Source organism: Boleophthalmus pectinirostris, unplaced genomic scaffold (genome assembly GCF_026225935.1).
Source record: "Boleophthalmus pectinirostris isolate CB_2022bp ecotype Guang Dong unplaced genomic scaffold, ASM2622593v1 HiC_scaffold_11, whole genome shotgun sequence".
NCBI classification, from domain to species: domain Eukaryota; kingdom Metazoa; phylum Chordata; class Actinopteri; order Gobiiformes; family Gobiidae; genus Boleophthalmus; species Boleophthalmus pectinirostris.
Window position 1 is genome coordinate 20986992 of NW_026570994.1, and position 20270 is coordinate 21007261.

At 42.2% G+C, this 20270-nt stretch overlaps 1 protein-coding gene across 2 annotated transcripts; it reads right to left on the bottom strand.

Annotated features, from left to right (window-relative positions):
- Positions 1-3112: 3112 nt before the first annotated feature.
- Positions 3113-11828, bottom strand: LOC129412393 (zona pellucida sperm-binding protein 3-like). 2 transcript variants are annotated; one of them, XM_055166176.1, is made up of 11 exons: positions 11428-11828; positions 9716-9818; positions 9382-9500; positions 9192-9310; positions 7720-7823; positions 7126-7303; positions 5767-5884; positions 3740-3831; positions 3560-3654; positions 3352-3447; positions 3113-3272 (listed from the first exon to the last, which is right to left on the bottom strand). In XM_055166176.1, exons 1-11 carry the CDS (start codon positions 11650-11652, stop codon positions 3145-3147), a joined length of 1377 nt encoding a protein of 458 aa, XP_055022151.1. In that variant the 5' UTR covers positions 11653-11828; the 3' UTR covers positions 3113-3144. The 2 variants fall into 2 exon arrangements, with proteins under 2 accessions (XP_055022151.1, XP_055022147.1); XM_055166172.1 differs by having other exon boundaries at positions 3551-3654.
- Between the last annotated feature and the right edge of the window lie 8442 nt (positions 11829-20270).

Genomic DNA, 20270 nt, shown 5'->3' on the forward strand with positions numbered 1-20270 from the left:
AAACGACCCAAACTATTCTCTTTATTCTTTTTATTCTCTTTATTCTCTCATTTTTCAGTTTTGTTTTAGACGCAACATTTCGAGAACTTTCCCCCCATTAAAAAGACATCACGTTTCGTTTTAAATTGTTATTCGCTATGGCAACGGTTGAAATTTTTCATCACCGCGAGGCCCGTGGATTCGCCGGCGCCGCGGTAACCTCATCATCTCTGTTTAATAAAGCGCGTGTCAGTGATGTATGGGGCCGCGCCGTAATCCGATTGGCCGAGCGGCGGAGGCGGATTCTCTCATATAAACGTCCGGGGTGAGAGGCGGCGGCGGCAGAGGCGGCCATATTGGGAAGGGCTGGTATTACTGTTAAACGAGATCAATGACATAATACGGAGAGAAAGAACGAACGAAGACGACAAGAAGGACGACAAGAAGGAAGTGAGAGAGAAAGAGAAGGAGGGAGAGGAGAAGAGAGGAGAAGAGAGGAGAGGGGGATTATGGGTAAAATGTTTTATCTTTGTGGCTACAGAAAATACTGGAAAAATAATATGCAACTACTACTACTACTAATACTTCTACTACAAGTACTACTGCTACTACTACTACTACTACTACTACTACTACTACTGCTACTACTGCTACCGCTACTGATACTAGTACTGTAGTACTGCTACTACTTCTGTTACTACTACTACTACTACTACTACTACTACTACTATTACTACAATAACTACTACAACAACTATTACCACAACTACATTTACTACTACTACTACAACTACAACACCTTCTACTACTACTACAACTACTACTACTACTACTACTACTACTACTACTACAACTACTACTATACAGTTACTACAACTACTACTACAACACCTACTACAAACTAACTACTACTACAATTACTACAACTACTACTACAACACCTACTACAACAACTACTACTACTACTACTACTACTACTACAACCTACTACAACAACTACTACTACTACTACTACTAACTACTACTACAACTACTACAACTACTATTACTACTATAACTACTACTACTACAACTACAACACCTACTACAACTACTACTACAACAACTACAACTACTACAACAACTACAACTACTACTACAACTATTACTACAACTATAACTACAACAACTACAACTACAGTCAATACAAAATGAAGTACTTGTGTAAATATTTATCTGATTGATTCTGTGGTTGGTCAACGGGGCTGGATCACCACCTGATGACATCACAAGGTGTTTTTGAGAACGCTTCCGGCACGCGCGAATGAAACGAAACCCAACTCCAGGTCTGTTTTTTTGACGAGGAAACGCGGCTGAAAGCGAGTTTAAACTAATCGTCCCGTTTAGACTCAATGGGAAATTCTGCCACAGTGACCAATATTGTAACGTCCATATCGCGCACTAGCATTATTAGCTTTTCACTAGCCTCCTGTGTGTTTCCTTATTGCTTTGTTGGCATTTCCTGTAGCCGTAAATTTTAAGAGCGGGCCCCTCAAAGACAAACACTATTATGAGCCTCTCCTCTCCACAAATGACCACAATAAACCCAGGTCCACCTTAACGAGCGCTTTAATTAGAAATATCCGTCTTGTACAACAGGAACAGGCTACGAGAGGAGGAAAGGAAATACACGGAAACAAAAAGACTACTGCAACTAGTAGTAGTAGTAGTAGTAGTAGTAGTACAAGTAGTAGTAGCAGTAGTAGTAGCAAGTAGCAGTAGTAGTAGTAGTACAAGTAGCAGTAGTAGTAGTACAAGTAGCAGTAGTAGTAGTAGTACAAGTAGCAGTAGTAGTAGTAGTACAAGTAGCAGTAGTAGTAGTACAAGTAGTAGTAGTACAAGTACAGTAGTAGTAGTACAAGTAGCAGCAGTAGTAGTACAAGTAGCAGTAGTAGTAGTAGTACAAGTAGCAGTAGTAGTAGTACAAGTAGCAGTAGTAGTAGTACAAGTAGTAGTAGTAGTAAGTACCAGTAGTAGCAGTAGTAGTAGTAATGCAAGTAGCAGCAGTAGTAGTAGTACAAGTAGCAGCAGTAGTAGTAGTACAAGTAGCAGTAGTAGTACAGTAGTACAAGTAGTAGTAGCAGTAGTAGTAGTACAAGTAGCAGTAGTAGTAGTAGTAGCAAGTAGTAGTAGTAGTAGTAGTACAAGTAGCAGTAGTAGTAGTAGTACAAGTAGCAGTAGTAGTAGTAGTACAAGTAGCAGTAGTAGTAGTACAAGTAGCAGTAGTAGTCAAGTAGCAGTAGTAGTAGTAGTACAAGTAGCAGCAGTAGTAGTACAAGTAGCAGTAGTAGTAGTACAAGTAGCAGTAGTAGTAGTAGTACAAGTAGCAGCAGTAGTAGTAGTACAAGTAGCAGCAGTAGTAGTAATACAAGTAGCAGTAGTACAAGTAACAGTAGTAGTAGTAGTACAAGTAGCAGTAGTAGTAGTAGTAGTAGTACAAGTAGTAGCAAGCAGTAGTAGTAGTACAAGTAGCAGTAGTAGTAGTAGTAGCGCAAGTAGCAGTAGTAGTAGTAGTACAAGTAGCAGTAGTAGTAGTAGTACAAGTAGCAGTAGTAGTACAGTAGCAAGTAGCAGCAGTAGTAGTAGTAGTACAAGTAGTAGTAGTAATAGTACAAGTAGCAGTAGTAATAGTACAAGTAGCAGTAGTAGTAGTACAAGTAGCAGCAGTAGTAGTAAAAGTAGTAGTATTAGTAGTAAAAGTAATAGCAGTAGTACAAGTAGCAGCAGTAGTAGTCGTAGTACAAGTCGTAGTAGGAGTAGTGGTAGCAGCAGTAATAGAAGTAGCAGTAGTACAACTCAGAAAGTACAAGTAGTAGTTGTAGTATTAGCAGTATCAGTAGTACTAGTAGTTGCATTAGTACTCATAGTAGTAGTAGCAGTAGCAGCAGTATCAGTAGTACTCAGTAGTAGTAGTAGTAGCAGTTGTAGTAGTAGTAGTAGTAGTAGCAGTTGTAGTATATTCACTCTTGTGCTCTTAATCACTTCAGTGTCAAAAGTCAATGTTGTTCAATACAACTTAACCCCCTTTAACCTCAGGACTCAATATTATCCACAGAAGAGTAATGGACTGATCTGACCAAGAAAATACACAAAATACTTCAAAAATATACTTTTAATTTAGTATTTTTAAACATAGACATGGTACAGGTGAGATTTGTGCATTTTGTTGACAGTAATCGCCACTAATAACAACAACAAAATAACGGACAGAACCACTCCTGCTCCACAAAGCACGACCAGAGACACAGACGGGGCTAGAATATAAAGAAAAAAAAAGATAGAGATTAAATTTTGTTGAAATTTTGAAATCTTAAAATCTGAAAATGTTCTTACGAGCTTCAGTAACGTCAGATTTCAAGTCCGAAAAGTCGTCATCCCTCGTTTTAAAAATGATTGGACCCAGAACAGCCGTTTCTTCCCATTGCAAAGCTGAACCAAAAAAAAATAAAAATAAATCACAAAATATTAGAAAACATTAACGAATGATTAAAAAAAGGCCATTGAAGACTGAATAAATTTAATATTTCTATACATTTCTTACAACTCTCTTCTCTGTGGCTTCTTCTTTTCCTTTTTCCTCCACAGCTGCTTTCACAACACGAACAAACGTTATTATCTCCCTCTGAAGCCACCCACCTGTTAAGAAAGTACAGAAAAAGTACACGAGAAATATTTGGACTCATTACTAGAAAAGTACAGTATTAGTATTTTTATAATGTACCTGTTGGCCTCGTTTAAGAAGGAGCAGGCTTTGTGTTCGGAGTCAATGGGCACAGACACAGACGTGGCTTTGAGTTTACACGTAATGTACATCTGGAATTAAAAAGGAAATATTTAGTTTTTTGATTGTTTTAGTTTCCAAATTCATTAAAACATTTTGCAATTCTATTTTGTTCTATTCAGAAAAGGACATTACAGCGCACACCAGAGTCCTGCACCTGGTGTTCATATCCTGATGGACGCTTCAGTTAGAATGTTTTTAATTTGTGTGCGATTTATCTCGGACACGGGCGGGTAACGGGTGGAATGTTAACGGGTCCGGGCGGGTCCAGATTTAACTTTGATATAATGACGGGTTGTGGTGCTGTTCTGTGCGGGTGGGTGCGGGTCTCCAAAAATGGACCCATGCAGGATTCTATATTCACTTTTGTATGTGTGCACTATTTTTAACTTGAGTTCTGTGTATTCAATGAAACTTAGTATTGACTATAGAAGTATTTTCAGACTGGTTTAGAAAAGTAGTAGTAGTACTAGTAGTAGTAGTAGTAGTAGTAGTCAAGATTGCCCTAATCGAGACTAGGACAAGATCAATACGTCTGAGGGTCGAGACGGAGACAAAACCGAGACGAGGACCCATCGAGACCAAATCGAGACCATCTTTGTCATTTTCAACATTTACTTGTGTTTTAGAGTTATTTTGGCACATTTATATCAATGTTTTTATAAATTGCCTTCAAGACCGAGACAAGACCGAGTCCAAACGAGATCGAGGCCAAGACAAGACCGAGTCCAAACGAGATCGAGGCCGAGACGAGACCGAGTCCAAACGAGATCGAGGCCGAGACAAGACCGAGTCCAAACGAGATCGAGGCCGAGACGAGACCGAGTCCAAACGCGATCGAGGCCGAGACGAGACCGAGTCCAAACGCGGTCGAGGCCGAGACAAGACCGAGAGACCGAGTCCAAACGAGATCGAGGCCGAGACAAGACCGAGTCCAAACGAGATCGAGGCCGAGACCAAGATCGAGGCGAGACAAGACCGAGTCCAAACGAGATCGAGGCCGAGACAAGACCGAGTCCAAACAGAATCGAGGCCGAGACCAAACACGATCAAGGCCGAGACAAGACCGAGTCCAAACGAGATCGAGGCCGAGACAAGACCGAGTCCAAACGAGATCGAGGCCGAGACAAGACCGAGTCCAAACGAGATCGAGGCCGAGACCAAACACGATCGAGGCCGAGACAAGACCGAGTCCAAACGAGATCGAGGCCGAGACAAGACCGAGTCCAAACGAGATCGAGGCCGAGACCAAACGCGATCGAGGCCGAGACAAGACCGAGTCCAAACGCGATCGAGGCCGAGACCAAACACGATCGAGGCCGAGACAAGACCGAGTCCAAACGAGATCGAGGCCGAGACAAGACCGAGTCCAAACGAGATCGAGGCCGAGACCAAACGCGATCGAGGCCGAGACAAGACCGAGTCCAAACGAGATCGAGGCCGAGACAAGACCGAGTCCAAAGGCGATCGAGGCCGAGACAAGACCGAGTCCAAAGGCGATCGAGGCCGAGACAAGACCGAGTCCAAACGAGATCGAGGCCCGAGACGACCGAGACGAGAGACCGAGTCCAAACGCAATCGAGGCCGAGACAAGACCGAGTCAAGAATCGAGAGACAAGACGTCCAAACGAGATCGAGGCCGAGATGAAGACCGAGTCCAAACGCGATCAGGGCCGAGACAAGACCGAGTCCAAACGATCTCGAGGCCGAGACAAGACCGAGTCCAAACGAGATCGAGGCCGAGACCAAACGCGATCGAGGCCGAGACAAGACCGAGTCCGAGTGCCTTCAAGACCGAAACAAGACCAAGTCCAAACGCAGTCAAGTCGAGACGAGACCAAGATCTCGAGGCTGATCTCGAGACCAAGACCGGTCCAAAGTACTATGACACCAAGTAACAGTAGTAGTAGTAGCAGTAGCAGTATTAGCAGTAGTAGTAGCAGTAGTAGTAGTAGTAGTATACTTACAGAGTTTCCGAGCTGTTGTCTAAACCTGAACGTCTGTAGTATAAAGTGCAGTTTTTCCTCTTCGATTCTCTGCAGAAAAAAAGACTTCGCTCCTGTGAGTTTGGAATCCATAAAACATCTGCAAACATCAGGAGAACAGAGAGAAATACTGTGTTACAACCAGGACTAAACCAGGACTGAACCAGGACTAAACCAGGACTAAACCAGGACTAAACCAGGACTAAACCAGGACTAAACCAGGACTAAAGGACTAAACCAGGACTAAAGTCAGAATACGAAAGTTCTAAATCAAGACTAAACAAGGTTGAGAAAAAGACTCAATCAGGGCCAAATCCATACTAAACCTGGACTAAACTAGGACTAAACCAAAGCTTAAACTGGACCTCAACCGGGACTAAACTAGGGCCAAATCAGGACCAAACCAGGAGAACCAAATTCATATTAGACCTGGACTAGACTAGGACTAAGCCAAGGGCAAGAACTACACCAGAGTTACACCAGAACTAAACCTAGACTTAATATGGACCTAAACCAGGACTGGACTAGGACTAAGCCAAGAGCAAATCAAGACTACATCAGAACTAAACCAAGACTAAACGTGCACATAAATTAGGACCAAACTAGGATCAAACCAGGACTAAACCAGGACCAAACCAGGACAACCAAATCCATATTAAACCTGGACTAGACTAGGACTAAGCCAAGGACAAGAACTACATCTGCACTAAACCAAGACTTAATATGGACCTAAACTTGGACTAATCTAGACCAAACAAGGGCTAAACCAGGACCAAACCAGGACTGGACTAGGACTAAGGCCAAGAGCAAATCAAGACTACACCAGAACTAAACCAAGACCTAACCTGCACCTAAATTAGGACCAAACTAGGATCAATCCAGGACCAAACTAGGACTAAACCCATACTAAACCAGGATTAGACTAGGACTAAGCCAAGAGCAAATCAAGACTACTCCAGAACTAAACCAAGACTTAACCTGGACCTAAACTAGGACTAATCTAGGACCAAACAAAGGCTAAACCAGGCCTAAACCAGGACTGGATTAGAACTAAGCCAAGAGCAAATCAAGACTACACCAGGACTAAACATGGATCTAAACCAGGAGTAATCTAGGACCAAACTAGGACTAAACCAGGGACAAATCAAGACTACACCAGAACTAAACCAAGACTTAATATGGACCCTAAACCAGGACTAAACTGGGAACAAACCAGGACGAAACCAGGACCAAATCCATACTAAACCAGGACTAGACTAGGACTAAGCCAAGAGCAAATCAAGTCTCCACCAGAACTAAACCAAGACCAAACCCTGGTCCACATTTCCAGTATTTTCTCACCCGTAATTGTTGACAAACTCGTATCTGGGTTCAGAACCTGGACTCGTCTTCGCCGTGGCCGCGCACTGCTCCACGAACACTCTGACGGGGATGTGTCGGCCCCGTAACACGGACACCTCCATGTTCATGACGTCATTCACCGTGTAAACACTAGAGGGCCTCGGCGAGCTCCAGTCCTCTGAAACCAAAACAGAAAAATGGAAAAGTTAATTTGAGGAGAGCCAGATTGGATTAAAGCTCCGCCTGTGGCTCACAACCGGACCAGACGATCACATAAAAGGTAAAGAGATCGGACATTATATTTTGGATAATGCACTTTGAACGAGGGGGAATAGTCTTAATGGCTGTGATTAGGAAAAACTCGTAATTTAAAATGACATATAAAAGTTTAGATAGGCCTGGGAGCAGGATTACAGATATCTCCTGGTTTGTTTTCAATAACAAATTAAGAAAAAAAATAAAAGCAGAGATCAGGTTAAAAGGTCTGATATTCAGTCTCAGTCAGGATATGATACGACATGAATATTATTTACAGTGGTACTTCTTTCTTTTGAGTAAGTTTTAAGGTTAGGGTGTGGTAAAAAAGTATTTTACCGGTCATGAGTCTCATGGAGAACTGGATCTGTTGGTCTGAGAGTTGGTAGGCGGCCACAGGGAACCAGGTGGGGCTCATGTCTTCACTGTTCACAATCTGCTTCCTGGAGGAAAAAAGGAAAAATGACAAGAATACAGACAACAGAGGTGGGACCAAGTCATTGTTTTGCAAGTCTCAAGTCTTTGACCTCAAGTCCAAGTCGAAGTCCCATGTCAAATACATGCAAGTCCAAGTCGAGTCTTGAGTCACTGACCCATACACTGCAAAAACTAAAATCTAGCCAATGCAGTAAAGTGTGTTTACCTTGTTGACATGTTTCGGCTGCTAGCTGCAAGCCATCTTCAGAACTGTTCTGAAGATGGCTAGCAGCCGAAACATGTCAACAAGGTAAACACACTTTACTGCATTGTCTTTAAAAAGAACCCAAGAAGTTAAAGTATATAAGAAGACAAAATGAACATCTTTTGCTTAAAATCTAGCCAAGTTAATATGACTTGAATTAATAAAGTTTGACCATGATTTGAGTAAATTTCACTTGACAAGTGAAATGATCTGCCAGTGGAACAAGACTTTTTGTACTTAAAATTTGAAAATACATGTTGATGTACTTAAGAAAAACAACAACTTTCTGCACATAAAATAAGAAACCAAACCGAATGTTGCTTGAATTAAGAATTCTTCATACAATTTCACGAAAATCACTGCGATATCAGCAGCGGTGAAACGCCGGAGATGCGCCCGCGCAGACCGTCAGGTGACCACGAGCAAAAGGACCGACACAGAACTCCACGCTCCATGGGGCGAAGAGCAGCTGACGCCCGACCGCGCCTTGCAGACGCCCTGCTCCACGGGCTCAGGGTTCTCTCAGGGGCGGTACTCGATTCCAAGTTCTAGTCCAAGATTAGTCTTGGTTTGGTCCTGGTTCAGCTCTGGTTCAGTCCTGGTTCAGTCCTGGTTCAGTCCTGGTTCAGTCCTGGTTCAGTCCTGGTTCAATTTCTAGTTTAGTCCTGGTTTAGTCCTGGTTCAGTCCTGGTTCAGTCCTGGTTCAGTCCTGGTTCAGTCCTGGTTCAGTCCTGGTTCAGCTCTGGTTTAGTCCTGGTTTCAGTCCTGGTTTAGTCCTGGTTTAGTCCTGGTTTAGTCCTGGTTTAGTCCTGGTTTAGTCCTGGTTTAGTCCTGGTTCAATTTCTAGTTTCCTGTTTAGTCCTGGTTTAGTCCTGGTTTAGTCCTGGTTTAGTCCTGGTTCAGTCCATATACGACGCAAAAGTTCAGCATCTTCACAGTTATTTTGGTCAGAGTAATGTAAAATTGCAGTAATAGTAATGTAACATTGCCTTACATTTTAAATACAGTAATATTGAAATGAATTACTTTGAAATGACAAGTCATAAATCAACACATTACAGTTTTAAAGTAACTTGCCCAACAGTGATGACCATTAATCATAAATAATCATAAATATCTTTGGTTGTACCTGGGATAGCGACACTCGACCAGGACTTCCGCAGGACTGGTCTTCAGGATGAACGTGTTTCCGATGGGAGACGGTTTGTACAACAGCGAGAAACTGTACACCAGGGCCTCGTCTGACAGCTAACGGACAAAAATAACATGAATATTACACTTAGACAATATAAATAACGAGAAAACGTGAGTAAATATACCGTCATCGTGCTCCCACAGCTTTGCAAAGAGGATTTAAAGTGTAAAACGTCGTCTGTCACGGCCACCAGGGGGCAGTGTCCCAGTGTGAGGTCAGGAGGGAGGATCTGCTGACCATTTCCTGTTGAGAAGAAAAAAACTGGCCTTTATAATTGATGTTCTACAGTTAAATTAACACATATACAAGGTTTATTTTGTCTTGAATCAAGTCTTTTATGAGCTAAAGGTGTGTTTTGGAACATTTTTGGTGGAAGTTCTACAGTAAAGTGTTTTTTTCGAGTTATTTTTGGTCAATAAAAACACCCGTAATTGAAAAAAACTGAGACATTCATTTACCTAAAAAGTTCTGTTTGACGTCGATTGTGATTTCGTCCTCGCCACAGTTCACCTCCACACTGTCGGCCGGAACAGGTTCTCTCTGCTCAGACTTTAACATCACCTACAAACAAAAGAAACACTTTTGTAAGTATTTACTGTCTGAATATATCAAAAACATTTCATAATTACATTTTACTGACTTCTTAGGCTGCAGGGTTTAATGCTCAGTTCGGATTTTTTGTGAAATCAGATTTTTTTTGTGTGACTTTAAACGCCCTAAAAGTGTCCCACATGAGCATTGGAGGACACGACGACATCAGCAGCCGAAACGCTGGGCTTGTCTCCCAAAATATGGTCCAATTCTTGGTAAAATAGGCCGGGAGGGGGACGGGATTCTGTGCCGATGAAAGTGAGAACCGAGGCGGATTCAACAAAAGTGAGGACCTGGCTGGATTCGCCTAAAGTAAAGTGAGGCCTGGGATGGATTCGAAGAAAGTGAGGACCGGGGCAGATTTGAGAAAAGTGAAGTGAGGACTGGGGGATTCGACAAAAATGAGGACCGGGGCACATTCGTGAAAAGTGAGGACCGGGACGGATTCGCGGAAAGTGAGGACCGGGACGGATTTGAGAAAAGTGAAGTGAGGACCGGGACGGATTTGAGAAAAGTGAAGTGAGGACCGGGACGGATTTGAGAAAAGTGAAGTGAGGACCGAGACGGATTCACAAAGAGTGAGGACCAGGACGGATTTGCCGAAAGTGAGGACTGGGGGTATTCGACAAAAATGAGGACCGGGGCAGACTCGCGGAAAGTGAGGACCGGGGCGGATTCGCGGAAAGTCAGGACCGGGGCGGATTCGCGGAAAGTCAGGACCGGGGCGGATTCGCGGAAAGTCAGGACCGGGGCGGATTCGCGGAAAGTCAGGACCGGGGCGGACTCGCGGAAGCCGGGATTCGCGGAAAAGTGGGACTCGCGGAAAGTAGGACCGGGACGGGAAGGACCGGGGCGCACTCGCGGAAAGTCAGGACCGGGGCGGACTCGCGGAAAGTCAGGACCGGGGCGGGAAGTGAGGGACCGGACGGATTCGCGGAAAGTGAGACCGGGCGGATTCGCGGAAAGTCAGGACCGGGCGGAACAAAAGTTGAGACCGGGCGGACTCGCGGAAAGTGAGGAGGGCGGATTCAAAGTCAGGACCGGGCGGATTGGCGGAAAGTGACCGGCGGATTCGCGGAAAGTGAGGACCGGGGCGGACTCGCGGAAAGTCAGGACCGGGGCGGACTCGCGGAAAGTGAGGCGGCGGATTTGACGAAAGTAAAGACCGGGCGGGATTCGACGAAAATGAGGACCGGAGTGAATTCACCAAAAGTAAAGTGAGGACCGGGGGGGATTCGACAAAAGTGAGGACCGCACAACGCGTCCTTCTTATTTTATCGCCCACAAATACAATACGGCGGCATAAACGATAGGTCACGTACTTTTGTGACGTAGACACAAAACCTTGAAGTGTGTTTTATTGTTGAAAATGTACTTTGAAAACGACGCCTTTTTGCCTTTCTTCCACAGACCTAACCTGTACTTTCACCTGGCAGCAGTAGATACGTTTTTCATGCCATAAAATTATCACCGTGGGGACAAGCATACGGCAAACCCTCCACCAGAAATGTTACACAGTGCGGCTTTATCATGAACTCAAAAGTGATCACAGCAAATATTTTAAAACGATGTGAAATACCTTGTAAACAGCTTTTTGGACTTGTAACTTTGGGAACTCCAGCTTGTCCGCTTCAAAAATATTAAATTCAAAATCTGTTTCCTCTTTGCCGGCGCCGTCCAGAGCCACAAACTTTACACTTTTCGATTGGACAAAATCTTCAAAATCCTCGGACTGATTTCGTGAGTTTTTCCAAAGATTCTTGCTCCAGTTCCCGTGGTGTCGTGAGGGTCGTCTCTTCCTCATTTTCTTCAAATTCCTCGGTTAAATTTTGTCCGAAAACGCAGAAATTTAGCTTTGACAAGAGGAGCACGAACCCTAGATAAAAAAGCGGATTTAAAGACGACATTATCTGAAAAAAAAAAATAGCAATGCGTCCTTCAACTTTGAGAGCAGAAGTTTGAGAAGATGAGCTCCGCCTTCTTCTTTAACGACAGATTGGAGTCCGGCTTGTGGAGGCCATTTTGGACAAATTCTACAGGGGTGCGAGATTATTCACAACAGCGGTTCAACGACTCTTTACGGTTCGCTGTACGAGTCTGTACAAGGCTCCGCCCACATGACAATTCTCCATAAAAAATAAAAAAAAACAAGATCTACCTAAATTAAATTGAGTTAAATTAAGAACATTTTACATTGATTCAATTTTACAGCTCAGTAGAAAACACTGTCAAAAGGTTTAAGGATCAGTCCTGGTCTAGTCCTGGTCTAGTCCTGGTTTAGTCCTGTCACAGTCCACCTGGTACAGTCCTGGTCTAATTCTGATCTAGTCCTTGTGTAGTCCTGGTTTAGTCCTTGTGAAGTCCTGATTTAGTCCTGGTCTAGTCTTTGTGTAGTCTTGGTCTAGTCCTTGTGTAGTCCTGGTTTAGTCCTTGTGTAGTCCTGGTTTAGTCCTTGTGAAGTCCTGATTTAGTCCTGGTCTAGTCTTTGTGTAGTCTTGGTCTAGTCCTTGTGTAGTCCTGGTTTAGTCCTTGTGTAGTCCTGATTTAGTCCTGGTCTAGTCTTTGTGTAGTCTTGGTCTAGTCCTTGTGTAGTCCTGGTTTAGTCCTTGTGTAGTCCTGATTTAGTCCTGGTCTAGTCTTTGTGTAGTCTTGGTCTAGTCCTTGTGTAGTCCTGGTTTAGTCATGGTTGAGTCCTGATCTAATCCCAGTCTAGTCCTTGTGTAGTCCTGGTTTAGTGCTGGTTTAGTCCTGGTTTGGTCCTGGCTTAGGTGTGGTTGAGTCCTGATTTAGTCCCGGTCTAGTCTTTGTTTAGTCCTGGTTTAGTGCTGGTCTAGTCCTGGTTGAGTCCTGATCTAGTCCTGGTTTAGTCCTGGTCTAGTCTTCGTGTAGTCCTGGTTTAGGTCCAGGTTAAGTCTTGGTTTAGTTCTGGTGTAGTCCTAATTTGCTCTTGGCTTAGTCCTAACCTAGTCCGGGTTTAGTCTGGATTTAGTCCTGGCTTGATCCTGGCTTAGCCCTGGTTTGGTCCTGGTTTGGTCCTAGTTGAGTTCTGGTTAAATCCTGGTTTTGTCTTGGTTTAGCCCTGGTTTCAACCTAATTTATTCCTGGTTTGGTCCCATTTTAGTCCTGGTTTTGGTCCAGGTTTAGTCTTGGTTTAGTTCTGGTGTAGTCTTGATTTGCTCTTGGCTTAGTCCTTGTCTAGTCCAGGTTTGGTCTGGATTTAGTCTTGGTTTGGTCCTGGATTAGTTCTTGGTTTAGGTCTAGGTTAGGTTTTTTTTTATTTTTTTAAGAACACCAAGCATGTCCAGATTTTTATTTTATTTTATTTTTTATTTTTAAATTGTTTTGTTCTGTTGGTTCTGTGTGTTATAAAAATTTGAAAAATAATAATAACATTTTTTAAAAGGTTCCGCACTGTTCACCTCCTTTAAAGCACCAGCAGAATACATTATCTTTCATCAATACTAGAATTTCCCAGCGGACCCTGAACGCGGCGCTGCTTTTGTCCGTGGCTTTTATCTCGGCGCCGACAAAACAAAAAAAAAAACAACCTCCTAAACGTATTTGGGCTCAGACCTGGACCCAGACCTCCGAAGACCGGGCTCAGACCAGGATCTAAACCGGACTAATCGCTCTAATGTGGTCCCGCGGGAGAACGCTGGAGGGACAGATTTAGATTTAGATTTAGAGATGCTGCTGCTGTTGCCGTGGCGATTAACAACATTATTTATTTATTGACAATTCTGAGACGACATAACATAAAAAAAAATAAATAAAAAATCAAGAAATATTTAATTTAATTTGATTGTAGATTATAGTTTAAATAAAGAATTCTCATGGTGGAATTCGCTGTTTAAAGCTGCATTGTGTAACTTTCCTGCTTGTTGTTTCCATGGATACGTCACTGCTCTGTCTGGAATGTTCCGCAGTGTGACTTTAAACAGCTCGACTTTACATTTATTCAATTACAGGCGGATTTAAAGCTCAAAAATACCGAGAAAAACAAAAACAGGCTTTCTGAAAACATCAATGACATCTCCATGGCGACAAACATTTTGACGGAACCTCCACCAGAAAAGTTCCACAATCCGTGTGTCGTTCGTTCATTAGTTTTTCAAAATAAAACCAAAAATAAGAAATGAAAAAAAAAAAAAAACTACGATTTTCTTCAATATTTGTCTCCAAAACCAAAATGAGAAAATGGATAATGATTTGGTTTTTTTTAGGACTGAACCAGGACTGAACCAGGAGTAAACCAGGACTAAACCCATCTCAGTCTCGGTCTGGTCCTGGTCTGGTCCTGGTCTCAGTCCCGGTCTGGTCTATGTGGGCACATCTCTGGGTCCGTCCTGACACTCAGTCCTGGTTCAGTCCTGGTTTAGTCCTGGTTTAGTCTTGATTTAGACTTGATTTAGACCTGGTTTAGTCCTGGCTTAGTCTCGATTTAGACCTGGTTTAGTCCTGGTTTAGTCCTGTTTTAGTCCTGGTTTAGTTTTGATTTAGACCTGGTTTAGTCTTTGTTTAGTCCTGGTTTAGTCCTGTTTTAGTCCTGGTTTAGTCTTGATTTAATCCTGGTTTAGTACTGTTTTAATCCTGGTTTAGTTTTGATTTAGACCTGGTTTAGTCTTTGTTTAGTCCTGGTTTAGTCCTGGTTTAGTCTTTGTTTAGTCCTGGTTTAGTCCTGTTTTAGTCTTGATTTAGTCTTTGTTTAGTCCTGGTTTAGTCCTGTTTTAGTCCTGGTTTAGTCTTTGTTTAGTCTTGGTTTAGTCCTGTTTTAGTCCTTGTTTAGTCTTGGTTTAGTCCTTCTGTTTAGTCCTGGTCCTGGTTTTCTTGTTTAGTCCTGGTTTAGTCCTGTTTTAGTCCTGGTAGTCTTTGTTTAGTCTTGTTTAGTCTTGTTTAGGTTAGTCCTGTTTTAGTCCTGGTTTAGTCCTGTTTAATCCTGTTTAGTTTGATTTAGACCTGTTTAGTCTTAGTCTTAGTCCTGTTTAGTCTTGTTTAGTCCTGGTTTAGTTGTTTAGTCTGGTTCAGTCCTGTTTTAGTTTTTTAGAAAAAACAAAACAAATTATCTGTTTTTTTTTTCATTTTGGTTTTGGAGACAAATAATGAAGAAAATTGTTGTTTTTTCGTTTTCTTCTTTTTGGTTGTATTTTGAAAAACGACTGAACGAATGACACTCGAGTTTTCCGCAGTGCAGCTTTAAAAGTACTTCAGATCTCCATAGTTACCGTCCGCTCCGTGTCTGTGTCTCTGTGTCTTTATCCTTTTCTTTTCTGACATTTGAAGTCAGCGTGTCTTTGTTCGTCTTAAAAGGTCCGGGTGACGTTTGATTGACAGGCTCCACGACGCCGCGACAATGAGACGGCGACCTCCGGGACCAAACCAGGACCGAGGTCTGGACCTGGACCGGGTCTAAACCGGGTCTACCCTTCCTCTCTCTCCCGGGACCGTCTGTGGTATTTACGGGCTTTTGTTAAGAGTCGACTCAACTTTTGACACACGTTTGGTTAAAACTTTAGAACAATTCTCTTCTGATCTCCACGAAACAATGAAGTAACAAAGTACTAAAGTAAAAGTACAATTCTGAAGTACAGCTTTTAGATATTTGTACTTTACTTGTGTGAATTTTCTGGTGGAGGATTCGTCAAACGCTTTTCTTCATCGAAATGTTGTTGTTTTGTCTGGAATGTTTCACAGTGTGGCATTAAATCTATCTACGTTCAGGTCAGATCTGTGGAGAGGCGACCCCATCTGGTTTAGTTCTGGTTTAGTCTCGGGTTTAGTCTCGGTTTAGTCCTGGTTTGGTGTTGGTTTAGATCTGGTTTGGTCCTGATTTAGTCCGGTTTAGCCCTAGGTTGGTTCCTACTTTAGTCCAGGTTTAGTCCTAGTTTACTTCTGATATAGTCCTGGTTTAGGTCCAGGTTAAGTCTTGGTTTAGTTCTGGTGTAGTCTTGATTTGCTCTTGGCTTAGTCTAGATTTGGTCCTTGTTTTTTGGTCCTAGTTAAGTCCTGCTTTGGTCCTACTTTAGTCCTGGTTTAGTCCGGGTTTGGTTCCTAGTTTAGTTCAGGTTTGGTCCTGATTTAGTCCGAGGTTGGTTCTACTTTAGTCCTGGTTTAGTCCGGGTTTGTTCCTACTTTAGTCCAGGTTCGGTCCTAGTTTAATCCTGGTTTAATCCTAGTTTAGTCTGGGTTTGGTGATAGTTTAGCCCGAGTTTGGTCCTGGTTTAGTCCTGCTTTGGTCCTACATTAGTCCAGGTTTGGTCCTGATTTAGTCCTGGTTTTGGTCCAGGTTAAGTCTTGGTTTAGTTCTGGTGTAGTCTTGATTTGCTCTTGGCTTAGTCCTGGTCTCGTCCAGGTTTAGTCTAGATTTGGTCCTTGTTTTTTGGTCCTAGTTAAGTCCTGCTTTGGTCCTACTTTAGTCCTGGTTTGTTCCTAGTTTAGTTCAGGTTTGGTCCTGGTTTAGTCCGAGGTTGGTTCTACTTTAGTCCGACTTTGGTCCTAGATTTGTCCAGGTTTGGCTCTAGTTTAGTCTGGGTTTGGTCCTGGTTTAGTTTTGGTTTGGTCCTAGTTTAGTCTCGATTTGATCCTACTTTAGTCCAGGTTCGGTCCTAGTTTAATCCTGGTTTAATCCTAGTTTAGTCCGGGTTTGGTGATAGTTTAGCCCGAGTTTGGTCCTGGTTTAGTCCTGCTTTGGTCCTACATTAGTCCAGGTTTGGTCCTGATTTAGTCCTGGTTTTGGTCCAGGTTAAGTCTTGGTTTAGTTCTGGTGTAGTCTTGATTTGCTCTTGGTCTAGTCCAGGTTTAGTCTGGATTTAGTCCTGGTTTGGTCTTTTTTTTCTCAACCTTGTTTAGTTTTAATTTAGATTTTTTTTGTAGTCTGGTTTATAGTCTTGGGTTAGTTCTGTTCTGATCCTTCTGAGTCCTGGTTTAGTCCTGGTTTAGTCCTGAGTCCTGGTTTAGTCCTTTAGTCCCATGGTTTAGTCCTGGTTTAGTCCTGGTTTAGTCCCTGGTTTAGTCCTGGTTTAGTCCTGGTTTAGTCCCGTTTAGTAGTCCCGGTTTAGTCCCGGTTTAGTCCTGGTTTAGTCCCGTTAGTCCCGGTTTAGTCCCTTTTAGTCCGGTTTAGTTTTAGTCCGGTTTAGTCCCGGTTTGGTAGTCCCGGTTTAGTCCCGTTTAGTCCCGGTTTAGTCCGGTTAGTCCCGGTTTAGTCCCGGTTGTAGTCCGTTTAGTCGGTTTAGTCCGGTTTAGTCCTGTCCTGGTTTCGTCCTTGGTTTAGTCCTGTTTAGTCCTGGTTTAGTCCGGTTTAGTCCCGGTTTAGTCCCTTTAGTCCTGGTTTTAGTCCCGTTTAGTCTTTAGTCTGGTTTTAGTCCTGTTTAGTCCCGGTTTAGTCCTGGTTTAGTCCTGGTTTAGTCCAGTTTAGTCCTGGTTAGTCCGGTTTAGTCCGGTTTAGTCCTGGTTTAGTCCCGGTTTAGTCCTGGTTTAGTCCTGGTTTAGTCCTGGTTTAGTCCGGTTTAGTCCTGTTTTAGTCTGGTTTAGTCCGGTTTAGTCCTGGTTTAAGTCCCGGTTTAGTCCTGGTTTAGTCCTGGTTTAGTCCCGGTTTAGTCCGGTTTAGTCCTGGTTTAGTCCCGGTTTAGTCCCGGTTTAGTCCTGGTTTAGTCTCTGTTCTCCTGATGTTTTTTCTGGATATTTTTTAGCTCTAAAACCACCTGTACTTGAATAACCGTAAACTAGATCTGTTTAATGTCACACTGTGGAACATTCCGGGCAGGACAGTGACGTATCCATGGAAACGAGCAGGTGACGAACAGACACAGAGACGTAAAGTGTAAGAATAACGATGTGATTCCTCCGTCAGACTCCTGAGGCCTGAAGATCTTGACTTGTAATTAACTCCATAATGAAACTGATGAGACGCTAACGAGGAAATGACTCTCTCCTCTCTCGTTCTGTCGCTCAATTATCCCTCTTCCTCTTCTGTCGCTCCCGTTTATGCTTTGTTAAGGTGGTATTTGTTAAGTTAAATACTACTACTACTACTACTACTGCTACTACTACTGTGACTGTTACTTCTACTATCGGCCGTCATCTTGATTGTTTTTGTGAATAAGATTAAATCAGCAGTTCACTCGTGAGTAAAAGTTGTGTTACTTGATTTGAACATATTTAGTCCTGGTCGAGTTTGTGGATTTTAAAATAAAAATCTTACATTAGTCCTGGTTAAGTTCTACTACTACTACTACTATTACTACTAAAACTACTACTACTACTACTACTACTATTACTACTACTACTACTACTACTACTACTACTACTACTACTTATTACTATACTACTACTACTACTACTACTACTACTACTACTACTACTACTACTATTACTATACTACTACTACTACTACTACTACTATTACTATACTACTACTACTAACTACTACTACTACTACTACTACTACTACTTACTACTACTACTACTACTACTACTACTACTACTACTACTACTACTACTACTACTACTATTACTACTACTACTACTACTACTACTACTACTATTACTACTATATACTACTATGACTACTACTACTACTATTACTACTATACTACTACTACTACTTACTACTACTACTACTACTATTACTACTACTACACTACTACTTACTACTACTACTACTACTACTACTACTACTACTACTACTACACTACTACGACTACTATTACTACTACTACTACTACTACTACTACTATTATTACTACTACTACTACTACTACTACTACTACTACTACTACTACTACTACTACTACTACTACTACTGCTACTACTACTACTATTGCTGCTGCTGTTACTACTACTACTAGTACTAGTACTACTACTACTACTACTAAAATTAAATTACTACTACTAGTCTTGATTTGCTCTTGTCTTAGTTCTAGTCTAATCCAGGTCTAGGATGGATTTGGTCCTGGTTTAGTCCTACTACTACTACTACTACTACTACTACTATGACTACTACTAACTACTACTACTACTACTACTACTACTACTACCATTACTTTTACTTCATCTCTGTTCTGTTTTAAAGTACCTGTGCCTCCCCCCCCCCAGTGGAGATAGACACCTGTCAGTCAAACCCAGGAAGCGTGTGAGTCTGTGCGGTGACCCTTGACCTGGTGTTTGTTTCCCCCTGACAGCGGGGCGCCCCCCAGAGGAACACCACAGAAAGGAAACAGAACCCCCCCACTGTGGCCCCTGAGCCCGAGGGCCCCTCACATCCTCAACGACAATGTGTGTGTATATGTGTGTGTGTGTATATGACTCTTACACACTACTACTACTACTACTACTACTACTACTACTACTACTACTACTACTACTACTACTACTACTATTACTATTAATACTACTACCCAGGTCTGTGTGTTCCATTGTGTGTCTGGCTGTTCTATGCAACATTTGGAATGTTTTTGTTCTTATTAAAATCCAACAAGTAACTTAACGTCATTAGTATCTACTACTAGTACTACTACTACTACTACCACTACTACCACTACTACTACTACTACTACTCTACTACTACTACTACTACTACTACTACTATACTACTACTACTACTACTACTACCACTACTACTACTACTACTACTGCTACTACTACTACTACTACTACTACTACTGCTACTACTGCTACTACTACTACTACTACTACTACTACTACTACTACTACTTACTACTTGCTACTACTACTACTACTTACTACTACTACTACTACTACTGCTACTACTACTTACTGCTATACTGCTACTACTTACTACTACTACTACTACTACTACTACTACTACTACTACTACTACTATTGCTACTACTACTACTACTACTTACTACGCTACTACTACTTACTACTGCTACTACTACTACTACTACTACTACTACTACTACTACTACTACTACTACTACTACTGCTACTACTACTACTGCTACTACTACTACTGCTACTACTAGCTACTACTACTACTACTACTACTACTACTACTACTACTACTACTACTACTACTACTACTACTGCTACTACTACTACTACTACTACTACTACTACTACTACTACTACTACTACTACTACTACTACTACTACTACTACTACTATTACTACTACCACTACTACCACTACTTACTACTACTACTGACTACTACTATACTACTACTACTACTTCCTACTACTACTACTGCTACTACTGTTACAACTACTTACTACACTATTACTATTACTACTACTACCACTACCATTACTACTACTGCTACTATTGTTACCATTACCACTACTACTGCTATACTACTTCTACTACTACTTCTTCCTCTACTACTACCACTTCGACTACAATTATTACTTTTCTACTACTACTGCTGCTACTTTTACCATTACTACTACTACAACCACCTTGCA

Excerpts from the sequence above, each read along its gene's own strand:
- LOC129412393 (XM_055166172.1), bottom strand. The coding sequence starts at position 11,652 with ATGAGGAAGAGACGACCCTCACGACACCACGGGAACTGGAGCAAGAAT. Across the intron at positions 9,819-11,427 it reads TCCAAAAAGCTGTTTACAAG|GTGATGTTAAAGTCTGAGCA; the intron begins GTATTTCACATC and ends TTTTGTTTGTAG. Across the intron at positions 9,311-9,381 it reads GCTGTGGGAGCACGATGACG|CTGTCAGACGAGGCCCTGGT; the intron begins GTATATTTACTC and ends TTTGTCCGTTAG.